The sequence below is a fragment of the Procambarus clarkii genome, chromosome 43 (genome assembly GCF_040958095.1).
Source record: "Procambarus clarkii isolate CNS0578487 chromosome 43, FALCON_Pclarkii_2.0, whole genome shotgun sequence".
NCBI lineage: Eukaryota > Metazoa > Arthropoda > Malacostraca > Decapoda > Cambaridae > Procambarus > Procambarus clarkii.
Genome location: NC_091192.1, coordinates 36,939,132 through 36,967,111, shown reverse-complemented (window position 1 = coordinate 36,967,111; position 27,980 = coordinate 36,939,132). Strand labels below are relative to the sequence as shown.

At 47.3% G+C, this 27,980-nt stretch overlaps 1 protein-coding gene across 2 annotated transcripts in view; it reads left to right on the top strand.

The window, feature by feature from the left end:
* LOC123755798 (microtubule-associated protein futsch) overlaps positions 1 to 27,980 on the top strand; it is a 52,077-nt gene continuing 24,097 nt past the window's right edge. For both annotated transcript variants that reach the window (XM_045738616.2, XM_045738615.2), the window contains exon 1: positions 1 to 603. In XM_045738616.2, coding sequence (XP_045594572.2) covers positions 590 to 603 — 14 coding nt within the window. In that variant the 5' untranslated portion in view covers positions 1 to 589. The remainder of the gene's footprint in view (positions 604 to 27,980) is intronic.

Sequence of the window (27,980 nt, the reverse complement as noted above, 5' to 3'; positions counted from 1 at the left end):
TACCCGGGGCGGGTGCCACACGAGGCCCGCCCCGGGTACAGTAGGTGGGCTCCGTGCCAGTGTAGGCAGCGCCGTCGGGAACATACCGTCTCTCCACACACACACACACCTGCGCCTCCTTCAGGATACCCTCAGGACGCACCCACCGTCCCCTCTCATGCCACGGGGAGATCCTAGAGCCCGCTCCTGGCTCGCTCTCAACTCGCCGACCTCCTGGTTTACCAGGACAGCCTCGAGACTCTGAAGCGAGACACGGCTGAAGCTTGGCAACTAAGGGACCACTTTCAGGTCGCGCCCCGCCGGACCTGACTCCTTCAGCAGGTATCCACAGGTTCCTGCTGCTCCCTGGAGGAAATTACTGAAGACTGAAGGTGGTGGTGAAGACTGTAATGGTGTTGGAGACAAGAATGGCGGTGTTGGTGGTGATGGAGTAAAGTGTTGGTGAGAAACTGTGGTGTCGAGGAATAACACACCGCTCTGTGGGGTATAGTGTGGGCGTGCGGGCGTGTGAGCGTGTGAGCGTGCGGGCAGGCTAGCCAGCCAGCCAACTTCAACCACTATCGACGTCCCAGGAATGTAAAGTGAAGTTATGTCCTCCTTTTGGTAAGTTTTAATGTCTATGATGTGTGTTTAGTGCGTGTGCCTCTTCCTATTTAATGTTCACTGCTTGTTCTATCACCAAAATGTTACCAGGAATGTGCTCGCAGCATTGTGCCAGGAAACCTAAGTGTAGCTACAGGATGAGAGCTACGCTCGTGGTGTCCCGTCTTCCCAGCACTCTTTGTCGTATAACACTTTGAAACTACTGACTGTTGATCTCCACCTTCTCACTTAGCTTCTTCCAACCGTCAACCATTCTGTTTGCAAAAGAAAACGTTCTAATATTTTTTCGGCACCTTTGTTTTCTTAACTTGAGTCTGTCCTCTTGTTCGTGATGTTGCTGGTTTCAGGAATTCCCCTTTGTCAATTTGGTCGATTCCTGTTAGTATTTTGTAAGTGGCGATCATAACACCACTTTGTGTGTGTGTGTACTTACCTAGTTGTACTCACCTAGTTGTGTCTGCAGGATCGAGCATTGACTCTTGGATCCCGCCTTTCGAGCATCGGTTGTTTACAGCAATGACTATGGTCCTATTTCCCTATCATACCTAGTTTTAAAATTATGAATAGTATTTGCTTCCACAACCTGTTCCTGAAGTGCATTCCATTTTCCCACTACTCTCATGCTAAAAGAAAACTTCCTAACATCTCTGTGACTCATCTGAGTTTCAAGCTTCCATCCATGTCCCCTCGTTCTGTTAACATTCCGTGTGAACATTTCGTCTATGTCCACTCTGTCAATCCCTCTGAGTATCTGAGTATGTGTGTGTGTGTGTGTGTGTGTGTGTGTGTGTGTGTGTGTGTGTGTGTGTGTGTAATTACCTAAGTGTAGTTACAGGATGAGAGCTACGCTGGTGGTGTCCCGTCTTCCCAGCACTCTTTGTCATATAACACTTAGAAATTACTGACGGTCTTGGCCTCCATCCACTCTTTGAATTAATTGATGAATATTTCCTGTTACCATCCTGTCAGTTCTTCTAAATAGTTTGTGTATGTAATTGCTGACCTAGATGTGCTTGCAGGGTCGGGCTCAGCTCCTGGCCCCCATCATTTTTAGTTTAATGAGATGACGGAGTTTCCACCTTTTATCAGTTTTGTGTTGAATTAATTTCCACAACTCTTTCGTCTAACTCATTGTACTTATTAACAATAACACTGAAGATCTTTGTCTCAGTTGTACCTCAGCTGTACCTCAGCTATACCTCAGCTGTACCTCAGCTATACCTCAGCTGTACCTCAGCTGTACCTCAGCTGTACCTCAGCTGTACCGCCAGTTGTCCTCAATGTTACCTCGCTCTGGTGTTACTAGCTATGAACGACAACTATCAATTCCCCTAAAAATCTTGTAGGTCGTTATTATGTCCTGCTGCATGGGTAACAGCTTCTCCCCCAAATCAACCTACCCCTGGCTTTGCGCCCTGGTGAGGCCACTCCAGACTGACAACCAGAGCGCAACTCCATAGTCTCCTGAGACTGATGGATGCCTACTACTACTACTATTCCTCCTATCCTTCAGCGTGGTGAGGTTCTGTTCCCTCAGCCTTTCATCTTAGCTCAAGCCCCTCAGGTGAAGGTTCCATGCCGGGGCTGCATACTCAAAACTTGGTCTCCGCTCAGAACTTTCTCCTTTTCTGATGCTATTATCTGTCTGCCTGATCCTTTACTGCTGGCCTGGTCTTTGGAACCCTATTCATAGCCTCATAATTTTGCATTTAGCTGGAATAAATTCTAGCAGCCATTTGTTAGTGTTCATTTTTCACTTCCAGTCCGGTCCTCTCTCTCTCTCTCTCTCTCTTCGCCCAACCACTTGGGATGGACGGTAGAGCGACGGTCTCGCTTCATGCAGATCCCCGACCGCCCAAGTGGTTGGACACCATTCTATCCCCCCCCCCCCTACCTTCCCAAAACCTTATCCTGACCCCCCTTCCAAGTGCTATATAGTCGTAATGGCTTGGAGCTTTCGCTTGATAATTCCTTCTCTCTCTCTCTCTCTCTCTCTCTCTCTCTCTCTCTCTCTCTCTCTCTCTCTCTCTCTCTCTCTCTCTCTCTCTCTCTCTCTCTCTCTCTCTCTCTCTCTTTCTCATTTTGTTGCAGAAAGCTCACACATTTGTCAAGTAGGATTTTCTTCTCGCTAAATCCACGATGGTGTTTGGAGACGAAATGGATTTGTTGTTAGTGTTGAGTTAGTGTTGCTGGGAGCGGTAGTCTCTAGTACCTTAGACCACACGCTTCTTATTGTCACTGGCTTGTGGTGCACTCATTATCTCCCTCCAGTCTTGCTTATTGGCATACATTGTTGGCGCTCCCACGTGTGTGTGTGTGTGTGTGTGTGTGTGTGTGTGTGTGTGTGTGTGTGTGTGTGTGTGTGTGTGTGTGTGTGTGTGTGTGTGATTAATGAGGATATTGCTGCTGGCTGAGGAGAGAAAGCACTTTCCTTACAAATTTTACTTGTATTCCACAGATCAGATACACACACACACACACACACACACACACACACACACACACACACACACACACACACACACACACACACACACGCGCGCGCGCGCGCACTTTAAACACAAGACAAAGTTACAGAAGAGTCAGCGGTATGCCACCAGACACGTTCCAGAACTGAGAGGAATGAGCTACGAGGAAAGGCTAAAGGAGCTGAACCTCACGTCCCTGGAAGACAGAAGAGTAAAGGGGAGACATGATAACCACCTACAAAATTCTCAGGGGAATTGACAGGGTGGACAAAGACAAACTCTTCAGCACAGGTGGGACACGAACAAGGGGTCACGGGTGGAAACTGAGTACCCAAATGAGCCACAGAGACGTTAGAAAGAACTTTTTCAGTATCAGAGTAGTTAACAGATGGAATGCATTAGGCAGTGATGTGGTGGAGGCTGACTCCATACACAGTTTCAAATGTAGATATGATAGAGCCCAATAGGCTCAGGAATCTGTACACTAGTTGATTGACAGTTGAGAGGCGGGACCAAAGAGATAAAGTTCAACCCCCACAAGCACAAATAGGTGAGTACACACAATCTGGTTGGTTGGTTGGCTGGTTGAGTGGACAGCGAGTGTTGATCAACACTCGTGGACCTAGGGACCCGGGTTCGATCCCGGCAGCCGGCGGAAAAACAAATGGGCAAATTTTCCTTCATCCTGATGTCCCTGTTACCTAGCAGTAAATAGGTACCTGGGAGTTGGACAGCTTCTACGACCTGCTTCCTGGGGTGTGTGCGTGAAAAAAAATAGTAGTTAGTAACAGTTGACTGACAGTTGAGAGGCGGGCCGAAAGAGCAGAGCTCAACCCCCGCAAGCACAACTAGGTGAGTACACACTTGGGGTCTGGTTGTGGGAATCGACTCGTGAGATTTATATTTATTTAATTTATATGAATTTATATTTTTGATAGCAATTTGTATGATGTTTGTGCGGACTGTATTTCTGCAATATTCTCACACATCGATTGTTACACATTAGGGAGGTTATATTAAATGTATATATATGCAGCCAATCAAACTACAGTATTAAACTATATATATCAGTAAATAATTTGAGGTGCCTTATCTTATTGTATGGTAGGCTTAGTCCACCAGGTAGACCTGGGAGGTAGACACCAAATTATCCTCGTGAGAGGTTAGCTTCCATCATCCATAGTAACTGATGTACCAAGATTAATTCTTGCTTCCTCTTCTTGTTCCTGTCAAAGGGCACTAGCTATAAAGGCGGAATCCTAATATATGACAGCTATATCAGAGAAAACACTGTTACGTTATTAGATAAGGACCAAGGATTAATTACCTGGGTTTAGTGGCTTGTCTAGAGTCCTAACTGGTTCGCCCTATGTATTCTTAACATTAACTGGCCAGAAAGGATTAGATAAACGGGTTTCGGTATGACACTTCCCTTGTTTAGATGTTGACTGCGTGTTGATGATGGTAGAAGGATTAATTTGATCTCCATAACATTTCGTCCACAGGAGAATTATAGGAGCTGAGTTTGCTCCAGCCACTATGGTCTTAAACACTGGCTGACCTGCCTCACCACTGACGCCTGGCTCTCCTGGTCCAGATGTCAGAGTGATAGAAGGCTCACATTTACTTTATTTTGATACTGATAATTATGTTAATTCAAATGAGATTTTTTATGATATTATAAGTCCAAAGACTACTGTATTAACAATAGCGCTATGTGGCAATAATACTTCGTTTTCTATTGACGGAAAATTCAACTGCGCCACGTCTTCTATGAGTGAATTTATATATATACAACAGCAGCAATATTATCTGCATATTGTATTTAATATTAGTAAATGGTGTTGGATATTCCGACACTGGTAGCTGAGTGGACAGCGCACAGGACTCTTAATCCTATTGGTGGATCAAACCGCACTGGGGATGAGAACATCAGAATGAAGGTAACTGCAGAAGACGTATTTCAAAACATGCGAAGCTGCTTCTACTCAACATAGTTCATATTTATGTTCATTGAATAAGTATTTTGATTTGGTATATGTTATAGTGAGGTGTTGGGGGAGGAGGTTTTGAGGGAATGTGAGACGTGCACACGACTAACAGTGAGCGATGAATTAAATTAAAATGAGTGTTGGTGTAGCCCGTTTTGAAAAATTATACAATAACATGCACTTGGGAATACTACTGAATTCCTGTTGAAGTCTCCATGTCCGGGGGTCTGTTTCATACGAATGGGAGACGTGGATTTTCACTTTATTTCCCTATGCTCAATAAACGTTCCTTGGCCGGACACTATACATATAAATATCAGAATGAACTTGGAAGCTTCGCTGAGGTGGCGAAAATCCCCTGCACCAAGTCGTGTCCCTCAGGGAAAGCAAAACGGACGCGACTTGGGGCCATTTCCACTACTATCCCGGTCACCAGGGACACATCACGGTCGTCAGGGACACATCACGGTCGTCAGGGATACATCACGGTCGTCAGGGACACATCACGGTCGTCAGGGACACATCCCGGTCGTGAGGGACACATCACGGTCGTCAGGGACACATCACGGTCGTCAGGGACACATCCCGGTCGTGAGGGACACATCACGGTCGTCAGGGACACATCCCGGTCGTCAGGGACACATCACGGTCGTCAGGGACACATCCCGGTCGTCAGGGACACATCACGGTCGTCAGGGACACATCACGGTCACCAGGGACACATCCCGGTCACCAGGGACACATCACGGTCGTCAGGGACACATCCCGGTCACCAGGGACACATCCCGGTCACCAGGGACACATCACGGTCACCAGGGACACATCCCGGTCACCAGGGACACATCCCGGTCACCAGGGACACATCCCGGTCGTCAGGGACACATCCCGGTCACCAGGGACACATCACGGTCGTCAGGGACACATCCCGGTCACCAGGGACACATCCCGGTCACCAGGGACACATCCCGGTTGTCAGGGACACATCCCGGTCACCAGGGACACATCACGGTCGTCAGGGACACATCCCGGTCGTCAGGGACACATCACGGTCGTCAGGGACACATCCCGGTCGTCAGGGACACATCCCGGTCGTCAGGGACACATCACGGTCGTCAGGGACACATCCCGGTCACCAGGGACACATCCCGGTCACCAGGGACACATCCCGGTCGTCAGGGACACATCCCGGTTACCAGGGACACATCACGGTCGTGAGGGACACATTACGGTCGTCAGGGACACATCACGGTCGTCAGGGACACATTACGGTCGTCAGGGACACATCACGGTCGTCAGGGACACATTACGGTCGTCAGGGACACATCCCGGTCGTGAGGGACACATCACGGTCGTCAGGGACACATCACGGTCGTCAGGGACACATCCCGGTCGTCAGGGACACATCACGGTCGTCAGGGACACATCCCGGTCGTCAGGGACACATCACGGTCGTCAGGGACACATCACGGTCGTCAGGGACACATCCCGGTCGTCAGGGACACATCACGGTCGTCAGGGACACATCCCGGTCACCAGGGACACATCACGGTCGTCAGGGACACATCACGGTCGTCAGGGACACATCCCGGTCGTCAGGGACACATCCCGGTCGTCAGGGACACATCCCGGTCACCAGGGACACATCCCGGTCGTCAGGGACACATCCCGGTCACCAGGGACACATCCCGGTCGTCAGGGACACATCCCGGTCACCAGGGACACATCACGGTCGTCAGGGACACATCACGGTCGTCAGGGACACATCCCGGTCACCAGGGACACATCCCGGTCGTCAGGGACACATCCCGGTCACCAGGGACACATCCCGGTCGTCAGGGACACATCCCGGTCACCAGGGACACATCCCGGTCGTCAGGGACACATCCCGGTCACCAGGGACACATCCCGGTCGTCAGGGACACATCCCGGTCACCAGGGACACATCCCGGTCGTCAGGGACACATCCCGGTCACCAGGGACACATCACGGTCGTCAGGGACACATCCCGGTCACCAGGGACACATCACGGTCGTCAGGGACACATCACGGTCGTCAGGGACACATCCCGGTCACCAGGGACACATCCCGGTCACCAGGGACACATCACGGTCGTAAGGGGTCACATCGTGCCTTCCTGTATTCCTCGAAATATTTTGGCCATAATTCTGATAAAGCTGGAGTGACTGTTCCATAGATGACAGAAGTATGACAGGATTAAGACAGAAATATGGCAGGATTATGGCAGGAGTATGACAGGATTAAGACAGGAATATGGCAGGATTATGGCAGGAGTATGACAGGATTAAGACAGGAATATGGCAGGATTATGGCAGGAGTATGACAGGATTAAGACAGGAATATGGCAGGATTATGGCAGGAGTATGACAGGATTAAGACAGGAATATGGCAGGATTATGGCAGGAGTATGACAGGATTAAGACAGGAATATGGCAGGATTATGGCAGGAGTATGACAGGATTAAGACAGGAATATGGCAGGATTATGGCAGGAGTATGACAGGATTAAGACAGGAATATGGCAGGATTATGGCAGGAGTATGACGTACTGTACATGGCGTCGCCTTGTCTGCTGCACGGCTAATCTTTATTTAAGTAAACGTTTCCTTACCCAGGGATAAAACCGGCGTGTTATTCAGAGAGAGACGGCAACGCTGCCAGAAAAGATCACTTGCCCAAAATCGAGTCTCCAGAATGCACATGTTCCGTAAAGAGTTTACCATTGTAAACTAGACGACCTCTAGGGTGGTACCCAATCGCTTGGGCTGGACGGTAGAGCGACGGGGTCTCGCTTCATGCAGGTCGGTGTTCCATCCCCGACCGTCCAAGTAGTTGGGCACCATTCCTTGCCCACGACCCGTTCCCCAGCTTGGGTGCGAGTGTCGAGTTGTTGTTGTTGTTGTTAAAGATTCGCTACCTAGAACAAAGTTCCAAGTAGCACGGGCTATGGTGAGCCCGTAAGAGTGTCGAGTATAGACTAACCCTCCAAAGCAAGATCAGATATGATAATTCTAGGAACAGTATCAGACCTGAAATAAAATGGACAAATAAATGAGGAGGCGAGGAAATCAGCCGGGAGACATCTCCCGTCACGCAGGGTGCAGTCGCGCCTCCACAGATCTCCAGTATCAGCTCTTGATGTGGTGGCTCAAAAGGGCCACCACTTACGGGCTATTCATGCTCGTGCCACCTTTTGGGTGGCTTAATCTTCATCAATCAATCAATCGAGGAGGCGAGTGTGTGTGGTGCGAGAAGCTTGGCGGAGACACAGGAGGGTGGTGATGCTGGTGACTCGACTGCAGCACTTAGCGACCGCGATGGTTGTGTAGCCTCTCAAGAAGATGGAGTCGACGGACTTCACTTGGCAAGCACCATTGTCGGCGCGTCTTTCTCTGCAGCAGGACCCAAAACGCCCGCCAGCACCAACATTGTGACATTATGAAGATAACTTGACAATGGTCCAGAGAGGATTGAAACATCGTCACTGCCTGTATTTTCAGACAGGTGGGTCGGGTGTATTATGATGTCATAGTGATGTCGCCCTTGATGCACACCATACATAAGTTATCTTTTAGCTTATATTTTAGTTAGGTTAAGCTAGGCTAGGTTACGTTAGGTTTTGCAAGGATAGGCTAAGCTAGCTTAGCCTATCCTTGCTATCTATGGGGAGCCGAGGGGACAGCACGCTGGACTGTGATCCTGTGGTCCCGGGTTCGATCCCGGGCGCCGGCGAGAAACAATGGACAGAGTTTCTTTCACCCTATGCCCCTGTTACCTAGCAGTAAATAGGTACCTGGGTGTTAGTCAGCTGTCACGGGCTTCTTCCTGGGGGTGGAGGCCTGGTGGAGGACCGGGCCGCGGGGACACTAAAGCCCCGAAATCATCTCAAGATAACCTCAAGATAAGATAGCTTATGTTACGCTAAGTAAGATTAGGCTAAGTTAGGCTAGGCTAACTTATGTTAGGCTAAGTAAGATTAGGCAAAACTAGGCTAGGCCGAGATAGATATAAGTTTGGGTTGGATATGTTTGTTTAAAGAGTATAGATGACATAGAGGGGTACACACTTCTCAGGTCATAGACCCTACTCCCTTCCCCTGCGTCTCTACTTGTAAGATGACGAGAGGAAAGGTTGATAAACTCCTCCACGACGTGAATGTTGACCTTAGCAAGGAGCACATTGTGTAGGTCTATGCACCTTTATTACAACTATTGGGCGAACGTACAAAAATGGAGTGTTTCACCCCATAAAGTTTCCGTTTTGTGATAAGTTTGTAGAGAGCAGGAGGAAGAAGGCAACCCCCATGTCTGAACTCCTCACCACCACCACCACTGTACCAGTGATCGTCTGGTATAGTGGTACTAGTGCTGGTGGTGGTGGGAAGACCACTGGCGGCCTGGGTTCGAATTCTTTAAAGAAGTAGGGTGGAATTTGGGGTGGGGGATAGACAGACGATCCCGGGCATCGCCGGATACCCATCTAGTATGTTATAATATGACTATAAATACATATACTAAAACATTAAACATTATACCCACGTATAATACTATACCACGTAGAGAACATTAAATTACAATTAGGGAATACAGTGTTTGACGTAGCCTGAAACTAGGATTCAGTTTCCCTAATGACCCACATGGCCAATTTGGGGTAGTTTTACCTGTAATTACCTGAAGGCTGTCATCTCTAGTGGCCGAGCCGGTGGGTTGTCAATATTCATTCTTCCTAAGGAGTTTTTGAAGCTTTATTTTGTATCACTGACTTGACCTTAACGATAGATATAGGCTTACTATACTTTTTTATTTTTTTATTTAAAGTACAAAAAATACAATATGTCCACTACAATAATGCAAGGTGGGTGGAAAAGTGTTTAGAATTATCCTGGATATGAATTAGATCAATTTAGATTTAGGAAAGACCTGGGTAAATACTGGATGGGAAATAGGGTTGTTGATCTATAAAATAAATTACCGAGTAACATAATAGACGTGGGATCTCTAGACTGTTACAAGTGTAGGGTAGCCATAGTAGACACACTTATATGAATAAGTTTAGGTGGATAGAAGCTGCCTGGTGTTGGCCAGCAACGCCCTCCTCTAGTTCCCTTTATCACTATGTTGTTATAAAGAGTGTGGCTGGGTGAGGCTGGTGCTGGTGGTTGAGGGAGGTAGTGTGCAGGCCACCTGTGGCAGGTCACACCACCCCTCCACACTCTCCACGCCTCCCGCAACACATAGATGCAATTAATAAGGAAGGTAGCGAAGCACAAGACCAGCGTCCAACATCACACGAAACATCACCGACCACAGTCACCATACTACTACTAATAATAGACACCAAACCAATAGAGAACTATTCAAACACCAGTGTAATACACTGACACCACCACGGTATAACTCCATCCACGCATAAAGGGAAACACGGAAAAATACAGAAATACCGAAATACAAAAGATACAGGAACATACATAATGGACCCCAACACACGGAGGCCGTTACCACCACCAAAATGAAGCAAGCAAGTACAAGAAGACAATGATGGGGAAGCCTTCAACCTCAGACAGTCATTCACCCACAACCAAACAGTACAAAATACTGTAAGGCAACACGGCCCAAAGGAAAGGTCAGACACTAGACCTGACCACATCATACAATATAAACAGAGGGACCCCAGCACACAATATAAACAGAGGGGCCCCAGCACACAATATAAACAGAGGGGCCCCAGCACACAATATAAACAGAGGGGCCCCAGCACACAATATAAACAGAGGGACCCCAGCACACAATATAAACAGAGGGACCCCAGCACACAATATAAACAGAGGGGCCCCAGCATACAATATAAACAGAGGGGCCCCAGCACACAATATAAACAGAGGGACCCCAGCACACAATATAAACAGAGGGGCCCCAGCACACAATATAAACAGAGGGACCCCAGCACACAATATAAACAGAGGGACCCCAGCACACAACATAAACAGAGGGACCCCAGCACACAATATAAACAGAGGGACCCCAGCACACAACATAAACAGAGGGACCCCAGCACACAATATAAACAGAGGGACCCCAGCACACAACATAAACAGAGGGGCCCCAGCACACAACATAAACAGAGGGACCCCAGCACACAACATAAACAGAGGGGCCCCAGCACACAATATAAACAGAGGGGCCCCAGCACACAATATAAACAGAGGGACCCCAGCACACAATATAAACAGAGGGGCCCCAGCACACAATATAAACAGAGGGGCCCCAGCACACAATATAAACAGAGGGACCCCAGCACACAATATAAACAGAGGGACCCCAGCACACAATATAAACAGAGGGGCCCCAGCACACAACATAAACAGAGGGGCCCCAGCACACAACATAAACAGAGGGGCCCCAGCACACAATATAAACAGAGGGGCCCCAGCACACAATATAAACAGAGGGGCCCCAGCACACAATATAAACAGAGGGACCCCAGCACACAACATAAACAGAGGGACCCCAGCACACAACATAAACAGAGGGACCCCAGCACACATCATAAACAGAGGGGCCCCAGCACACAACATAAACAGAGGGACCCCAGCACACAATATAAACAGAGGGGCCCCAGCACACAATATAAACAGAGGGACCCCAGCACACAATATAAACAGAGGGGCCCCAGCACACAACATAAACAGAGGGACCCCAGCACACAATATAAACAGAGGGGCCCCAGCACACAATAAAAACAGAGGGACCCCAGCACACAATATAAACAGAGGGACCCGAGCACACAACATAAACAGAGGGACCCCAGCACACAACATAAACAGAGGGGCCCCAGCACACAATATAAACAGAGGGACCCCAGCACACAATATAAACAGAGGGACCCCAGCACACAACATAAACAGAGGGGCCCCAGCACACAATATAAACAGAGGGGCCCCAGCACACAATATAAACAGAGGGACCCCAGCACACAATATAAACAGAGGGACCCCAGCACACAACATAAACAGAGGGACCCCAGCACACAACATAAACAGAGGGACCCCAGCACACAATATAAACAGAGGGACCCCAGCACACAACATAAACAGAGGGACCCCAGCACACAATATAAACAGAGGGACCCCAGCACACAACATAAACAGAGGGACCCCAGCACACAACATAAACAGAGGGACCCCAGCACACAATATAAACAGAGGGACCCCAGCACACAATATAAACAGAGGGACCCCAGCACACAACATAAACAGAGGGACCCCAGCACACAACATAAACAGAGGGACCCCAGCACACAATATAAACAGAGGGACCCCAGCACACAACATAAACAGAGGGACCCCAGCACACAATATAAACAGAGGGACCCCAGCACACAACATAAACAGAGGGACCCCAGCACACAATATAAACAGAGGGACCCCAGCACACAACATAAACAGAGGGACCCCAGCACACAATATAAACAGAGGGGCCCCAGCACACAATATAAACAGAGGGACCCCAGCACACAACATAAACAGAGGGACCCCAGCACACAATATAAACAGAGGGACCCCAGCACACAACATAAACAGAGGGACCCCAGCACACAATATAAACAGAGGGACCCCAGCACACAATATAAACAGAGGGACCCCAGCACACAACATAAACAGAGGGACCCCAGCACACAATATAAACAGAGGGACCCCAGCACACAATATAAACAGAGGGACCCCAGCACACAACATAAACAGAGGGACCCCAGCACACAATATAAACAGAGGGACCCCAGCACACAACATAAACAGAGGGACCCCAGCACACAATATAAACAGAGGGACCCCAGCACACAATATAAACAGAGGGACCCCAGCACACAACATAAACAGAGGGACCCCAGCACACAATATAAACAGAGGGGCCCCAGCACACAATATAAACAGAGGGACCCCAGCACACAATATAAACAGAGGGACCCCAGCACACAACATAAACAGAGGGACCCCAGCACACAATATAAACAGAGGGACCCCAGCACACAACATAAACAGAGGGGCCCCAGCACACAACATAAACAGAGGGACCCCAGCACACAACATAAACAGAGGGGCCCCAGCACACAATATAAACAGAGGGGCCCCAGCACACAATATAAACAGAGGGACCCCAGCACACAATATAAACAGAGGGACCCCAGCACACAATATAAACAGAGGGACCCCAGCACACAATATAAACAGAGGGACCCCAGCACACAACATAAACAGAGGGACCCCAGCACACAATATAAACAGAGGGACCCCAGCACACAACATAAACAGAGGGACCCCAGCACACAATATAAACAGAGGGACCCCAGCACACAACATAAACAGAGGGACCCCAGCACACAATATAAACAGAGGGGCCCCAGCACACAATATAAACAGAGGGGCCCCAGCACACAATATAAACAGAGGGGCCCCAGCACACAATATAAACAGAGGGGCCCCAGCACACAATATAAACAGAGGGGCCCCAGCACACAATATAAACAGAGGGGCCCCAGCACACAATATAAACAGAGGGACCCCAGCACACAATATAAACAGAGGGACCCCAGCACACAACATAAACAGAGGGACCCCAGCACACAATATAAACAGAGGGACCCCAGCACACAATATAAACAGAGGGACCCCAGCACACAATATAAACAGAGGGGCTCCAGCACACAATATAAACAGAGGGACCCCAGCACACAATATAAACAGAGGGGCCCCAGCACACAATATAAACAGAGGGGCCCCAGCACACAATATAAACAGAGGGGCCCCAGCACACAATATAAACAGAGGGACCCCAGCACACAATATAAACAGAGGGGCCCCAGCACACAATATAAACAGAGGGGCCCCAGCACACAATATAAACAGAGGGACCCCAGCACACAATATAAACAGAGGGACCCCAGCACACAATATAAACAGAGGGGCCCCAGCACACAATATAAACAGAGGGACCCCAGCACACAATATAAACAGAGGGACCCCAGCACACAACATATACAACAATCGTGTGACACCTCTGGACCTTGCTACAAGTCACGCACACACAGTAGGCCAACATAAACAGTTCGGGTCCACAAGCACAAAGGCAACAAATGAAAATACAGACAAACACAAAGTAACATACACTGGTAAAACCCAAATGTTCCCAACACATGGAAAACAAGTACACAAGCAAAAATAAAAACCGCATAAAACCCAGGGGAGCCACACCTCGAGCACCCACCTGAGTAAACCTAACTGATGAGTACCAACCAGCCACCGGCGGCAGGTCCGCCAGTGGATCACCTTCACAGGGAAACCCATACTTCTCTCGAGAAGTAGGGAAAAAGGGGTTCTTCCGACGGGAAATCCCCTTGAGGAGGGGCAATAGGACCCCCTTTTCAACACCAAATGCAAATCATACCCTGGACTACCATGTCACCAGGGGTCAACAACCCCCATCCTCGCTAAACTGGCACTTTATTATTATTATTATTTTCTACCACAGACGTGGCCACACATTTACAATGCTAACCAACATATATACATTTTCTTCTGTCCTCCATGGACAGGGTGAGAGGTTTGTCAAACATATAGTTCAGGGATTTATTGAATACTAAACCACAGAAGGTGATTGTAGTGCTTTTAAAATGCTAAGCTAACCTACATACGTAAATACATAGATACACAGATTTACGTATGCCCTACATAAAGTGTTCGATGTGTCTTTTACATAATGTCATTAATGTGCATTTAGAAAGGCGAAACGTAACTCTGATCAGCTTCCACATATACTTTATACATATACATACACACACACACATATACATACATACATATATACACACACATACATTTGTCTCTCTTACTCTGACAGGGTGAGATAGCTGATAGAGAAACTAGTGTGCAATTAAGCACTTAACCACTGAAGGTGATTAAGACGCTTTTACAAGCTCAGGTTATATAGTTACATCACATACATACATTGTATAATTGATACATTACATGGTCAATCTTGGGTACAAGTCCAATATATCATCAAGTGTTCCAGTGCTCATATAGTAATTACACAGTTCAGCATACCTTAGCTCAGGAGGGCGAAAGTCAGTCTGGCCCCGAGGGACTCACAAGCATGAACCGGCAAAGGAGCCACCTCAACCCCCCCCCCTCCCTGCTCCTATACAAGCAAAGCCTCCTCTACCACCCCCCTCACACATTCACGGGAGACATCCGTCACGCAGGGTGTAGTTGCACCTCCACAGATCTCCAGTATCAGCTCTTGATACTGGTAATGGCTCAAAAGGGCCACCACTTACGGGCTATTCATGCCCGTGCCACCTTTTGGATGGCTTAATCTTCATCTTGGACACATTCATGGGAGACATCTCCCGTCACGCAGGGTGTAGTTGCACCTCCACAGATCTCCAGTATCAGCTCTTGATACTGGTAATGGCTCAAAAGGGCCACCACTTACGGGCTATTCATGCCCGTGCCACCTTTTGGATGGCTTAATCTTCATCTTGGACACATTCATGGGAGACATCTCCCGTCACGCAGGGTGTAGTTGCACCTCCACAGATCTCCAGTATCATCTATTGATACTGGTGATGGCTCAAAAGGGCCACCAATTACGGGCTATTCATGCCCGTGCCACCTTTTGGGTGGCTTAATCTTCATCAATCACCACCCCCCCCCTCTCAGCGTCCATAGTCCCCACAGGTTCCTCATCACCAAGGGACCGAGACCTGGCAGCGCCCTTCCTTCGTCTCAGCTTAGGGACCAGGTCGACCGGACGCGACGGGTCCTGAGGCGTCGAGAGGGGACGCACACCCTCAATAGGCATGGCAGCCCAGGACCCCACCCGAGCAGAGGGCGGAACCCCCTCTCCTAGCAACCCGTCCTCTTAAAAATAATGTCGCTTTTCGCTCGTATGCGCGCTATGGCCAAAAGTGGACGTAATTTGAAATGAAATCGATTCACAAAAGTGACGTACTGTCCCGTTTTCTGTTTGAGTCATCCGGTTTACTCGGACAGGTTAGGAGAGGAAACTTTCAATTAACGTTTTTCATAACGTTTTGAAACTTATGAGAATTTCCTGCCCACCTAACCTACCAGAGGACCCTTAACTTACTGTTGTTGAAAAAAAATATCAAATTTATTTTAATTTTTTTTTTAATTTTCAAATTACGTTCACTTTCGGCCATACGGGCAAACGGCCAAAAGCGACGTTATTTTTAAGAGGACAGGTTGGATACAGCATCCTAGAGCAGAATGACACTAGTGTCAGAACTAGCATACTAGAGCAGGTGACAGTGGTGGTGGTGGTGACAGTGGTGGTGGTGGTGACAGTGGTGGTGGTGGTGATAGTGGTGGTGACAGTGGTGGTGGTGGTGACAGTGGTGGTGGTGGTGATAGTGGTGGTGACAGTGGTGGTGGTGGTGACAGTGGTGGTGGTGGTGACAGTGGTGGTGGTGGTGACAGTGGTGGTGGTGGTGACAGTGGTGGTGGTGGTGATAGTGGTGGTGACAGTGGTGGTGACAATGGTGGTGGTGACAATGGTGGTGGTGACAGTGGTGGTGACAATGGTGGTGGTGGTGATAATGGTGGTGGTGGTGACAATGGTGGTGGTGACAGTGGTAGTGACACTAGGGGGCAGTAACACCAAGGGGTGCTGGTGGGGGGGGGGGGGAGTATACTGGAGTAAGTGTTCAGGCCACAGTACTAACATACACTTTCCTAATTAAACTCTTCTATTACCACGCTAAACCAATTTATTATCTAGCTAATCTAAGGAAAGCTTTAATTCAATTTTAACTTTTGTTTCTAATTTATTTAAGATCTATTAAATACCAAGAGGCGCAGAATATATATATATTTTCCTTGTAAATATGTGTATGTTGGTGATCGTGCCCGGCTGAACCTTCCGTAATATATATATGGTCTCAATCTCGCACCTTTTGTGTTCGGTAATATTTACTTGCTATTAGTATGTATTATAATTAGCACATAACACAGGCTGGGAACGATATGTTTAGGAGAGAGTTTTAGTGAGGTGGAGAACGAGGAAGTCTTGGGTGAGGTTGGCAGTGGAGAGGTTGGCTGGCGGCTGGCATCATGACCAGCTATATTTGGCTTTACTGACATAGTTGCTCACTTTACTAACCAACTGTGCTCGTCCTACCACTGTCTGCTGACACTGAACCTGACCACCACGCTGTCACAACGCGTCACACTGCTACCTGACTCACATACTGCAGCCTGTGGTCCGCCGCCAAGGGTACCTCCAGACCCTCACATATACCAACCCATCTTCCAACTTATATATTATAGTTTACGGTAAAACGGAATCTGCATAATTCAGTATAGGCTAGATATAGATTAAATCAGCTAGCTTGAATTAGGCCATGTATATGACTAGTGTGTGTGGGGGGGGGGGGGGTAGCAACGACCCCATCTTGAGATGGGCAACATTCCAAGCAGAAATAGCGATGGGCAACTGACCTGACGGGTCATAAAGGCGTCTAGGAGCTATTATATAATACTCTCATTACCCAACCTCGTCTCCATTCTTATGTCACCACATATGTGTTTTAATAAGCAATATAGATGCGATTGGTTAGGTCAGAAACCACCTGCAACCTGTCCTTAGACTGGGATCCTCAAAGCGGCGGCCAGACCCAAAAACGCATTTATGAACTTTAACTTACTGCGTATTAAAAATTTATATTTCCAGTAGTTAAGATTGGTAAACGTGTCGTCTTTTGCCACGCCTCCGCCTGAATAAGCCTAGCCCGAGAATAGGTAGTTGACTTGTTTATTATACACCAAATACTCACCCCATCCCCGTGGGCGGTAGTGGAGAGGGTTACAGAGGCACATAGCACAACCCGTCCTCGACTCAAGTCCATTACATCCAGCGCTCGACCCCACAGATGCATTCATAAATTTTAACACGCCCAGTTTGGTAACTGTAGGTAGTAACTGAGTGATTGTAACCTATCTACCACTGCCCACTGGATGGGGGGCGGTGTGCAGGACAAACATATCAATTGTGACACTAGCTCTCCACATATGTCAGTTGCTTAATTTAGAACCTGTACTTGAGGTCGATCTCGAACCCATTGTTGATGTGACGACTTATACTGAATTTTGTAACTAGCTCATCAAGATTGTAACTTGCTTAGCTAAATGAATTGTGGGGTTCAGTCCCTGAGCCCATTATGTGCCTCTGTAACCCTTTCCACTACCGCCCACAAGATGGGTATGGGGTGCATAATAAATAAACTAAAGTAAAAAAACTAACTGTTCATTCAAAACGGGATTTTTTCAGATATAAATTAATATTATAATATATTAGCATATTGTGCATATATAGGCATAGGTTAGGTTAGGTGTTTAGGTTCTGTTGGCGATTATTTGTATTTGTAGTACGTGGGTGAAGCATTTATAGCGTTACGATTCGAACAAAATTCGTCAGTGAAGCACTTGTTCCGGATATGTTCGAACGTCAGCAGTTGTGAGTCGTGTGTAAGCCGCTTTTCATTCATAAACAGGGGGTTTGGCGGGTGCATGGAATCACTTTTGGATCTTTGTTTGGAGGACGGGCTGTTTACAGCGTTGTGGTTCGAACAAAATTCGTCAGTGAAGCACTTGTTCCGGAAGTGTTCGGACGTCATCAGTTGTGAGTCGTGTGTCAACCGTTTTCATTCATAAACAGTTGGGGTTTGGCGGGTGCATTGAATGGTCTTTGGGTCTTTGTTTAGAGGACGGGCTGCTGGAACAAGTGTTCCACTCACATCCTCTGTTCGAACCACAATTCTATAAATGCTTCACCCACGTACTTCAAATACAAATAATTGCCAACAGAACCTGAACATCTGACCTAACTTACGCCTAACTATAGACAGGATTTTTATGTATAATAATAATAATATTAATTTATATATGAAAACAAACCAATTTTTAATACACAGTATGTTAAAATTGATGGATGCGTCTGGGGAGGATGGCCGCTGCTTTAACCAGCCTAGTGAGGACGGGTTGCGTGTAAAGTGTTTTCATTCATAAACAGGAAGTTTGGTGGGTGGTTAATTAGCATTTGGTGTTTGTTGATGAAGATGGACTGATATTCTAACACAACATTTATAATAAACTTATAACAATCAATATTTATACTAAATTTGGTTAGGTTAGAGAGAGCTTAGGTTAGGTTAGGTTAGGTTAGGTTAGGTTAGAGAGAGCTTAGGAGATGTTAATATGCAGAATAGCATGTTGTAACCTCAATTTAACCAACAGAGTTGTTGCACAAAAATGGTTTCAGAATGTCCTTTGTATTGATTCCCTCTCAGGTGCTATGAATGTCTTTCTTTATTATGCACCCCATACCCATCCCGTGGGCGGTGGTGTGAAGGATTACAGAGGCACATAATCGGTTCAGGAACTGAACCCTCCTCCTCCTCCCGTGTTGTTAAACATGAGACAGACAAGGCAGGTAAAGCTACATTTGATAAACCTGAAACTGAACGAGCCCCGAGTATGCCAACCTCTCCTGTCAAAACCACACTTTTTCAGGAGATTATGGGCGCCAGAAGAGCAGTCACTGACTAACAGGGCAGAGAGCACGAGTAACAGTATTGAGGAGCGAGAACAACATGTTCAGGCAGCACAAAACATCCACCAGACAGTGTGACACTGTAATCACCAGAATTAGACTGGGATAGGAGTAAATAGGTACCTGGGTGTTAGTCAGCTGTCACGGGCTGCTTCCTGGGGGTGGAGGCCTGGTCGAGGACCGGGCCGCGGGGACACTAAAAAGCCCCGAAATCATCTCAAGATAACCATAAGATAAATATCGCTATCTATGGGAGGTGGCTGGAGTGAATGAGTCCCCCAGTGGTGAGCACCCAGAGTGAACCCCATGTGACGAGAGCCACGGACAAGCACATACTCTTCACTGCTACATTAGTGAGTGACCTGTTATCAATGACTCTAGACCAAATGGTATGAGGTAGTTTGATCTCTGTAACCACTTCATACACTCTCAGATATTGGAAGATATTCCCACACGCTGCCTAAACTGAACTATATGTTTAACAGATCTCTAACCCTGTCCATGGAGGACAGAAGAAAATGTAAACATGCTGGTTAGCATAGTAAATGTGTGGCCACGTCTGTGGTACTAAAAAAAATTACCCAAAGTTATTGGGGCTACACTCTATAGTCCTTCATACACAATGGGGGTAGCAGTACAGTGCCCATCAATACATTCGATATAACAAACACAGTCACTGAGAAGGGTGTCGACGAATACATGCAGACTTTGTTATGTAAGCCCCTTGGGAATCTCCGCCAGCAGACTTTAAGATTATGGTTATTGAAGGAAAGAAGAACCAGACAAATCCTCATCGTCTACGTAACATTACACAGATGCATATAGAAGCAAACTTGTCATCTGACAGCTTCACTTACTTCACAGATGGATCAGTAGACCAGCAGGGACAAGAAACCGGAGCTGCAGTTAAAGCAGGAAACTCTGTAAATAGTTGGAGGCTCTCAAATGGGTGTTCGACTTTACAAACAGAGATGCTAGCCATTCAAAAGGCTTTGGAACATGCTCTTGCTGAACACCGACAACATGTTATCATAAATACAGATTCGAGAACCGCCATTGAAACCTTGCAACAAGAACACATATGTGATAACATACATCTGATCACAAATGTCATATCATTAATGCAAACACTCAAACGACCAGGCCGACGGGTACTTATCAACTGGGTGCCAAGTCATGTGGGAATAATAGGAAATGACATTGCAGATGAAGCTGCAAAACTTGCAACTAAGAGAAGAAATGTAGACACTTACATACCACAGAGTCTATCACAGATTAAGAAAGTAATTAGAAACAGAGCAATGCAAAAGATGTACAGTGACCACAACACAGCAGTTGCAACATCAGGATCTGTGGGTTGGTACAAGAATTCAACCAACTACGAACCACTTAGTTTGATGAAAGGGAGCAGTAGAACAACAGAAGTGCACTTACACCGCATCAGGCTTGGATACCCATGTGCATGGGAAATAGACTTACAGGTTCCGGAAGATGAGAGGAAATGTCAACGCTGTGGAGAAATGCCCGACAGACCACTGGAACATTATTTAACACAGTGCACAGTTACAAACCCATTAAGATTTCAACTTAGATTCAACAGAGCAGAAGTTGTTAAACACATATGACAAAATCTTACTGAAGCGACCATATGAGTCATAAATACTCATACTCCGCCCAAGTAAAACAGAAACAAGCAACACTTAGTGGGCCAGCCAGAGGCTTAGGGCCCGCGCTGGAATATCCCTGCAAAAAAAAAAAGTACAGTGCCATGTATCTAAGCCTGTTAAAGGAAATATATAATGAAGGATGTACTAGGTACTACAAGGGCCGGACGTGCATAGTGAAACATCCGGCACCGGATATTACACTATCGTTACATCACTATTCCCGGTACAACACAAGGAGCGGCTCACTCCAGACACCTGTCACTTGTCAAGCATCATATAGTTGATAATGGGGGAGAGGGAGAGGGGCCGTCACACCTGTGACGCCCGTCACAACACTGTGACGCCCACCACAACACTGTGACGCCCACCACAACACTGTGACGCCCGTCACAACACTGTGACGCCCGTCACAACACTGTGACGCCCACCACAACACTGTGACGCCCGTCACAACACTGTGACGCCCACCACAACACTGTGACGCCCACCACAACACTGTGACGCCCGTCACAACACTGTGACGCCCGTCACAACACTGTGACGCCCGTCACAACACTGTGACGCCCACCACAACACTGTGACGCCCACCACAACACTGTGACGCCCGTCACAACACTGTGACGCCCACCACAACACTATGACGCCCGCCACAACACTGTGACGCCCACCACAACACTGTGACGCCCACCACAACACTGTGACGCCCACCACAACACTGTGACGCCCACCACAACACTGTGACGCCCACCACAACACTGTGACGCCCGCCACAACACTGTGACGCCCGTCACAACACTGTGACGCCCATCACAACACTGTGACGCCCACCACAACACTGTGACGCCCACCACAACACTGTGACGCCCGTCACAACACTGTGACGCCCACCACAACACTGTGACGCCCACCACAACACTGTGACGCCCACCACAACACTGTGACGCCCGTCACAACACTGTGACGCCCACCACAACACTGTGACGCCCACCACAACACTGTGACGCCCACCACAACACTGTGACGCCCACCACAACACTGTGACGCCCACCACAACACTGTGACGCCCACCACAACACTGTGACGCCCACCACAACACTGTGACGCCCACCACAACACTGTGACGCCCACCACAACACTGTGACGCCCACCACAACACTGCGACGCCCGTCACAACACTGCGACGCCCGTCACAACACTGTGACGCCCACCACAACACTGTGACGCCCACCACAACACTGTGACGCCCACCACAACACTGTGACGCCCACCACAACACTGTGACGCCCACCACAACACTGTGACGCCCGTCACAACACTGTGACGCCCGTCACAACACTGTGACGCCCACCACAACACTGTGACGCCCACCACAACACTGTGACGCCCACCACAACACTGTGACGCCCGTCACAACACTGTGACGCCCACCACAACACTGTGACGCCCACCACAACACTGTGACGCCCACCACAACACTGTGACGCCCACCACAACACTGTGACGCCCGTCACAACACTGTGACGCCCACCACAACACTGTGACGCCCACCACAACACTGTGACGCCCGTCACAACACCGTCCCAACCTACAACATTTGTATAATTAGTTTATTATACCCCGCCCCGTCTCCCTGCCCCTGGTGTGGGCAGCGGCGGCAGTGCCCCTCACATAATAGGCAGCTGGATCCGTTACTCCAGGGATCAGTACTCCTATACGCTCAGAATTTTACCTTTGTAATGAACTATTAGTTTAATTTTCTGCACCATTATAACCAACTTACAAGTGTTATGTAAGTACTGTACTGTAACATTATAGTACATGGTCATGACATAACCCAGGTGGTACAACCAACACACACACACACACACACACACACACACACACACACACACACACACACACACACACACACACACACACACACACACACACACACCAGTTGATTGACAGTTGAGAGGCGGGACCAAAGAGCCAAAGCTCAACCCCCGCAAGCACAATTAGGTGAGTACACACACACACACACACACACACACACACACACACACACAGTGGGTACACAAGTAAGCATCACATGTATTACGCGAACATTAATGCTAATCGTGGTCTTAAACACGGATTTTTAACATTTAATTAGTGACGTAGAGCATGTTGTGGGAACCGACCTGTGAGATTTATATTTATTTAAATTATATGAATTTATATTTACGTTAATTCGTATACTTCGATAGCAATTTGTATAATGATAAGTGGACTGTATTTCTGCAATAATCTCATAATCTCACAAATCGATCCTCTACACATTAGGAGGGGTTTATATTAAATGAATTTATATATATGCAGCCAATCAAACTACAGTATTAACTACACACATTGAAGAGGTTCCTTATCTTATAGTACAGCAGGTTAGTCCACCAGGTATAACTAGGGTGTAGACACCACATTTTCCCTCTTTGAGGTAGCTTCCATCACCCTGGTAACTGATGCACAAAGCATGCTTCCTCGTCTTGACCTGTCAAAAGGGCGCTAGCTGTAAAGCCAGAATCCTATATATGACAGGTATATCAGAGAAAATACTGTACATGGAACAATGAAGACCTGGCTTAATTACCTTTAGTTTGAGGCTACCACGTGCTCTAACCGGGTCACCCTATATAATGACATTAATGGCCATAAATGAAAGATACATGGGTTTCGGAAGAACACTTAACTTGATTTGTTGACAGCGTGTTGATAATGGTACACCTTTGGTTTCCATAACATTACGTCCAAGTAAAATTAACAGGATCCGAATTTGCTCCCTTGAGCCTCTGGTCTAGTATAAACAATGGCTGCCCTTCCTCACCCTCCCTGACGCCTGGCTTACATTGTCCAGATGACAGAAAGTGATAGAAGGGTCACATTTACTCTAATATTGATAATTAAATTAATTTATATGAAATGTTTTATGATGGTAAAGTCCAAAGACTAATGTATTTAAGAATAATTCCCACCATAATAGGTGGTGAATATAATAGTATGTGGTGATGATATCCCGTTTTCTTTAGACGGTAATTCCACTACAAGTTACGTTTTCTATGGGTTAACTTGTTTATACAATACAGCTATTATCTGTATGATTATTAAATGGTGTCGGATTTTCCGACACATGTAAACAGTTTACATTTGGTGAAGTCTTTATCAGCAGGCGGTGTAAACTGCTCGAGGCACTTGTAGCTGAGACTAAGCCTGCCAGTGGTAACGTCTAGAGGTCTGCTGGCCTCACTGGATGACTCAGAGAGATATATGGTTCTTTAGGTCTATTAAATATTGTTGGAGTTGTGTGTTTATATTACCGCCCTCAGGCTGCTTGCTCATTGGCAGTCCAAGATCGCAATCAGCTCCCTCTGTTAGACCATATGGTTACATCACTCACCAGCTCTATCATGCACTCGGGGGTCAATATGGGATTGGATCCATTGAAGACACTCAGATTCTATCATTTAATACCCTGTACTAATCAATTTAATCTTGACACCAACTTAAGTTGCCGAGGGATTCAAACTATAATAACTTAGGCTCGTCTTGGACACAGGTAACAATATATATTTGTGGTAGAAGGGACATGTGAGCGGAGGAGCTGCTAAGTCTCCAGCATGACAGAGGAACATCGTCTTGAACACTGCCTGAGAGAGTGGCACCACCTAAGCCATGGTGACCACACCACACAACAGAAAATGGAGAAAAGACAACGAGTGGGTCAGCTTGGACTATTATATCAGTCGTGTGATAGAAGAGTGGAAGATGGAGACAAATATATAAGGTAAGAGAGGGAGATGAGAGGTGAGGAGCCTAAGAAACATCATAAATATGTGCAGTGCCGTAAATCCATCACTGTTGAAGCTGGAAAAACATTTTCTGTCAAATAAAGATTGTATTTTAAAGTGCCAACATTTTGGCCTGGGCGTGATAGTGTGAGCTCGAGGGTTGGTTAATGTTAATCCCCTCTTTTGACAGTTTTTCACTTGACGGCTCAATACAAGTTTTTTTTTATTTACATGCCAAAGCTTGCGACATAAATACAATAAATCAATTACAAACACACAAACCAATAGCCAAAACACAAGAGAAGGGCAACCGTCCGAACACATGTAAACAGGAAATACAGACATAAGGACAGGATAACAAGCAAGTACACACTACAAAAATCTAAACAAGCAAATGATCACAAGAACATAAATAGGGAATAAACAGAACAAAGCCCGGAAGGGCCCACAAACCTATTCATTTACTTACACACATACCAACTGCAAGCGACATAAATTACAAGAAAAGGAAATACAGCCAACCAAGGCAATGCATACACATATTTATGCGGAAAATCAGCCTTAGGATACCTCAGACAGTACGCCTCCCAGATCACCCATTCCCCTCTGTCAAGGGGACGGCCTGACTGCGGCTTAGGGCGCGTTTACACGGCGACCCTCCTTCTGCAGGCCATCCCCGGCGGCCTTAGGGCGACCGTCCTTCTGCAGGCCATCCCCGGCGGCCTTAGGGCGACCGTCCTTCTGCAGGCCATCCCCGGCGGCCTTAGGGCGACCGTCCTTCTGCAGGCCATCCCCGGCGGCCTTAGGGCGACCGTCCTTCTGCAGGCCATCCCCGGCGGCCTTAAGGCGACCGTCCTTCTGCAGGGCATCCCCGGCGGCCTTAGGGCGACCGTCCTCCTGCAGGGCATCCCCGGCGGCCTTAGGGCGACCGTCCTCCCGAAGCCCTAGCACCAGGTCCCCGCTCACAGCACCCGACACAGGGGCAGGGGTAACAACCACCCGCCCCGGGGAGCTGGCAGCCGGGGTGGGAGACGGTCACTCGGGAACCCTCACGTAGTCCCCTACACCAGCTCCCGCATCCGCCACATATACATCCGCGACCACCACCCACACAACTACTGGACCATCACCAGGCACCTTAACCGGCCCAGGCATCTCGTCGTCCGATGACTTGAAACTAGCAATGTCGTGTCAAAATTTCAAAGCAATCGGTGAAGAACTTTCAGAGATTAGTGATTTTGAACAAACGAACATTTCCATTTTTATTTATATAGATATAATGAATTATATAATGGTCCATACATAATCTCTTTGACGATGTGTTCACTTGAAACAGGTAAGTAGGTCCTAGTTGCATTCAGGTACAAGTGACAAGAGGAACAACCCAGCAGGATGATTTCCTATTGGGAGGGTGTGGTGTTGTGTGTGCTGCTAGGGTGGTGTGTTCACTCCCAGGGTGAGTGAACCAGTCCAGTACTCTCCCTATGGCGGGATTGTCACACACAGGATGAGTGACGGTATCTAATACTGTCCCTACGAAGGTATTTTCACCCTCAGAATGAGTGAGACTATCCAATACTGTCCCTTTGGTAGCGTGCTCATTGGAGCGTGCTCACTGGAACACTATCAATGAACTCATTTTTATATGGCGGTGGTGAGGGGGCAGGGGGGGGGGTAGTATTGGGCTGTGCTGGTCACAGGTGTGAGCCTCCGTACACACACCTGTGTGAGCCTCCGTACACACACCTGTGACCTTGGCACTGGAGTATGCAGGTAGCTATACTAATATCTCCCTCATTCTCCTGCTGCTATATGGGCTTCATTGGGTTAGCATGCAGTTGATCAAGAAATAGAATACCCCGGGGTAGCAGTTTACACCAACAGCCCTGAAGCTTACTGGAGCATGAATAGTGGGTGATCAACATTGTAAACAGAATTATATGCCCTGAAAAGGCTATAAATTATGCAATTGAGAATAATTTACATGATGTCATCATTAATACCGACTCTAAATCTTCGCTCCAGGCATTGTTATCCAGCCAGCACAGATATGATATACAAAGGTCACACTACTCTCCAAGGTCACACACCTGTGACCTTGGCACTGGAGTATGCAGGTAGCTATACTAATATCTCCCTCATTCTCCTGCTGCTATATGGGCTTCATTGGGTTAGCATGCAGTTGATCAAGAAATAGAATACCCCGGGGTAGCAGTTTACACCAACAGCCCTGAAGCTTACTGGAGCATGAATAGTGGGTGATCAACATTGTAAACAGAATTATATGCCCTGAAAAGGCTATAAATTATGCAATTGAGAATAATTTACATGATGTCATCATTAATACCGACTCTAAATCTTCGCTCCAGGCATTGTTATCCAGCCAGCACAGATATGATATACAACTCATCATAGAAATTCTACATAAAGGTAAAGAAGCACACAATCTAGGGCTGTTACCCTAAATTGGATACCAAGTCACATTGGTATAGATGGTTATGACAAGGCAGACTCACTAGCAAAAACTGACACTGCTCTACCTGTTGTACAGGTTCAAATGCCTCCAAGTTTTTCACAGATTAAGGAGCAAATCAAGAAGAAAATACTCCCAAGTATCAAAAGTCGCCACAGAGCCAAAGTAGCGGAAGGAAGATCCACTGCGATATGGTACGAACAAACCGCTGGGTACTACTCTTTCAAGCTCGACAAAAAGATATCTAGAGACATTGCAGTAGCCATACACAGACTCAGACTTGGTTACAAGTGCTGCTGGGAGGTAATGAACCCAATAGTTAAAGTGTGTC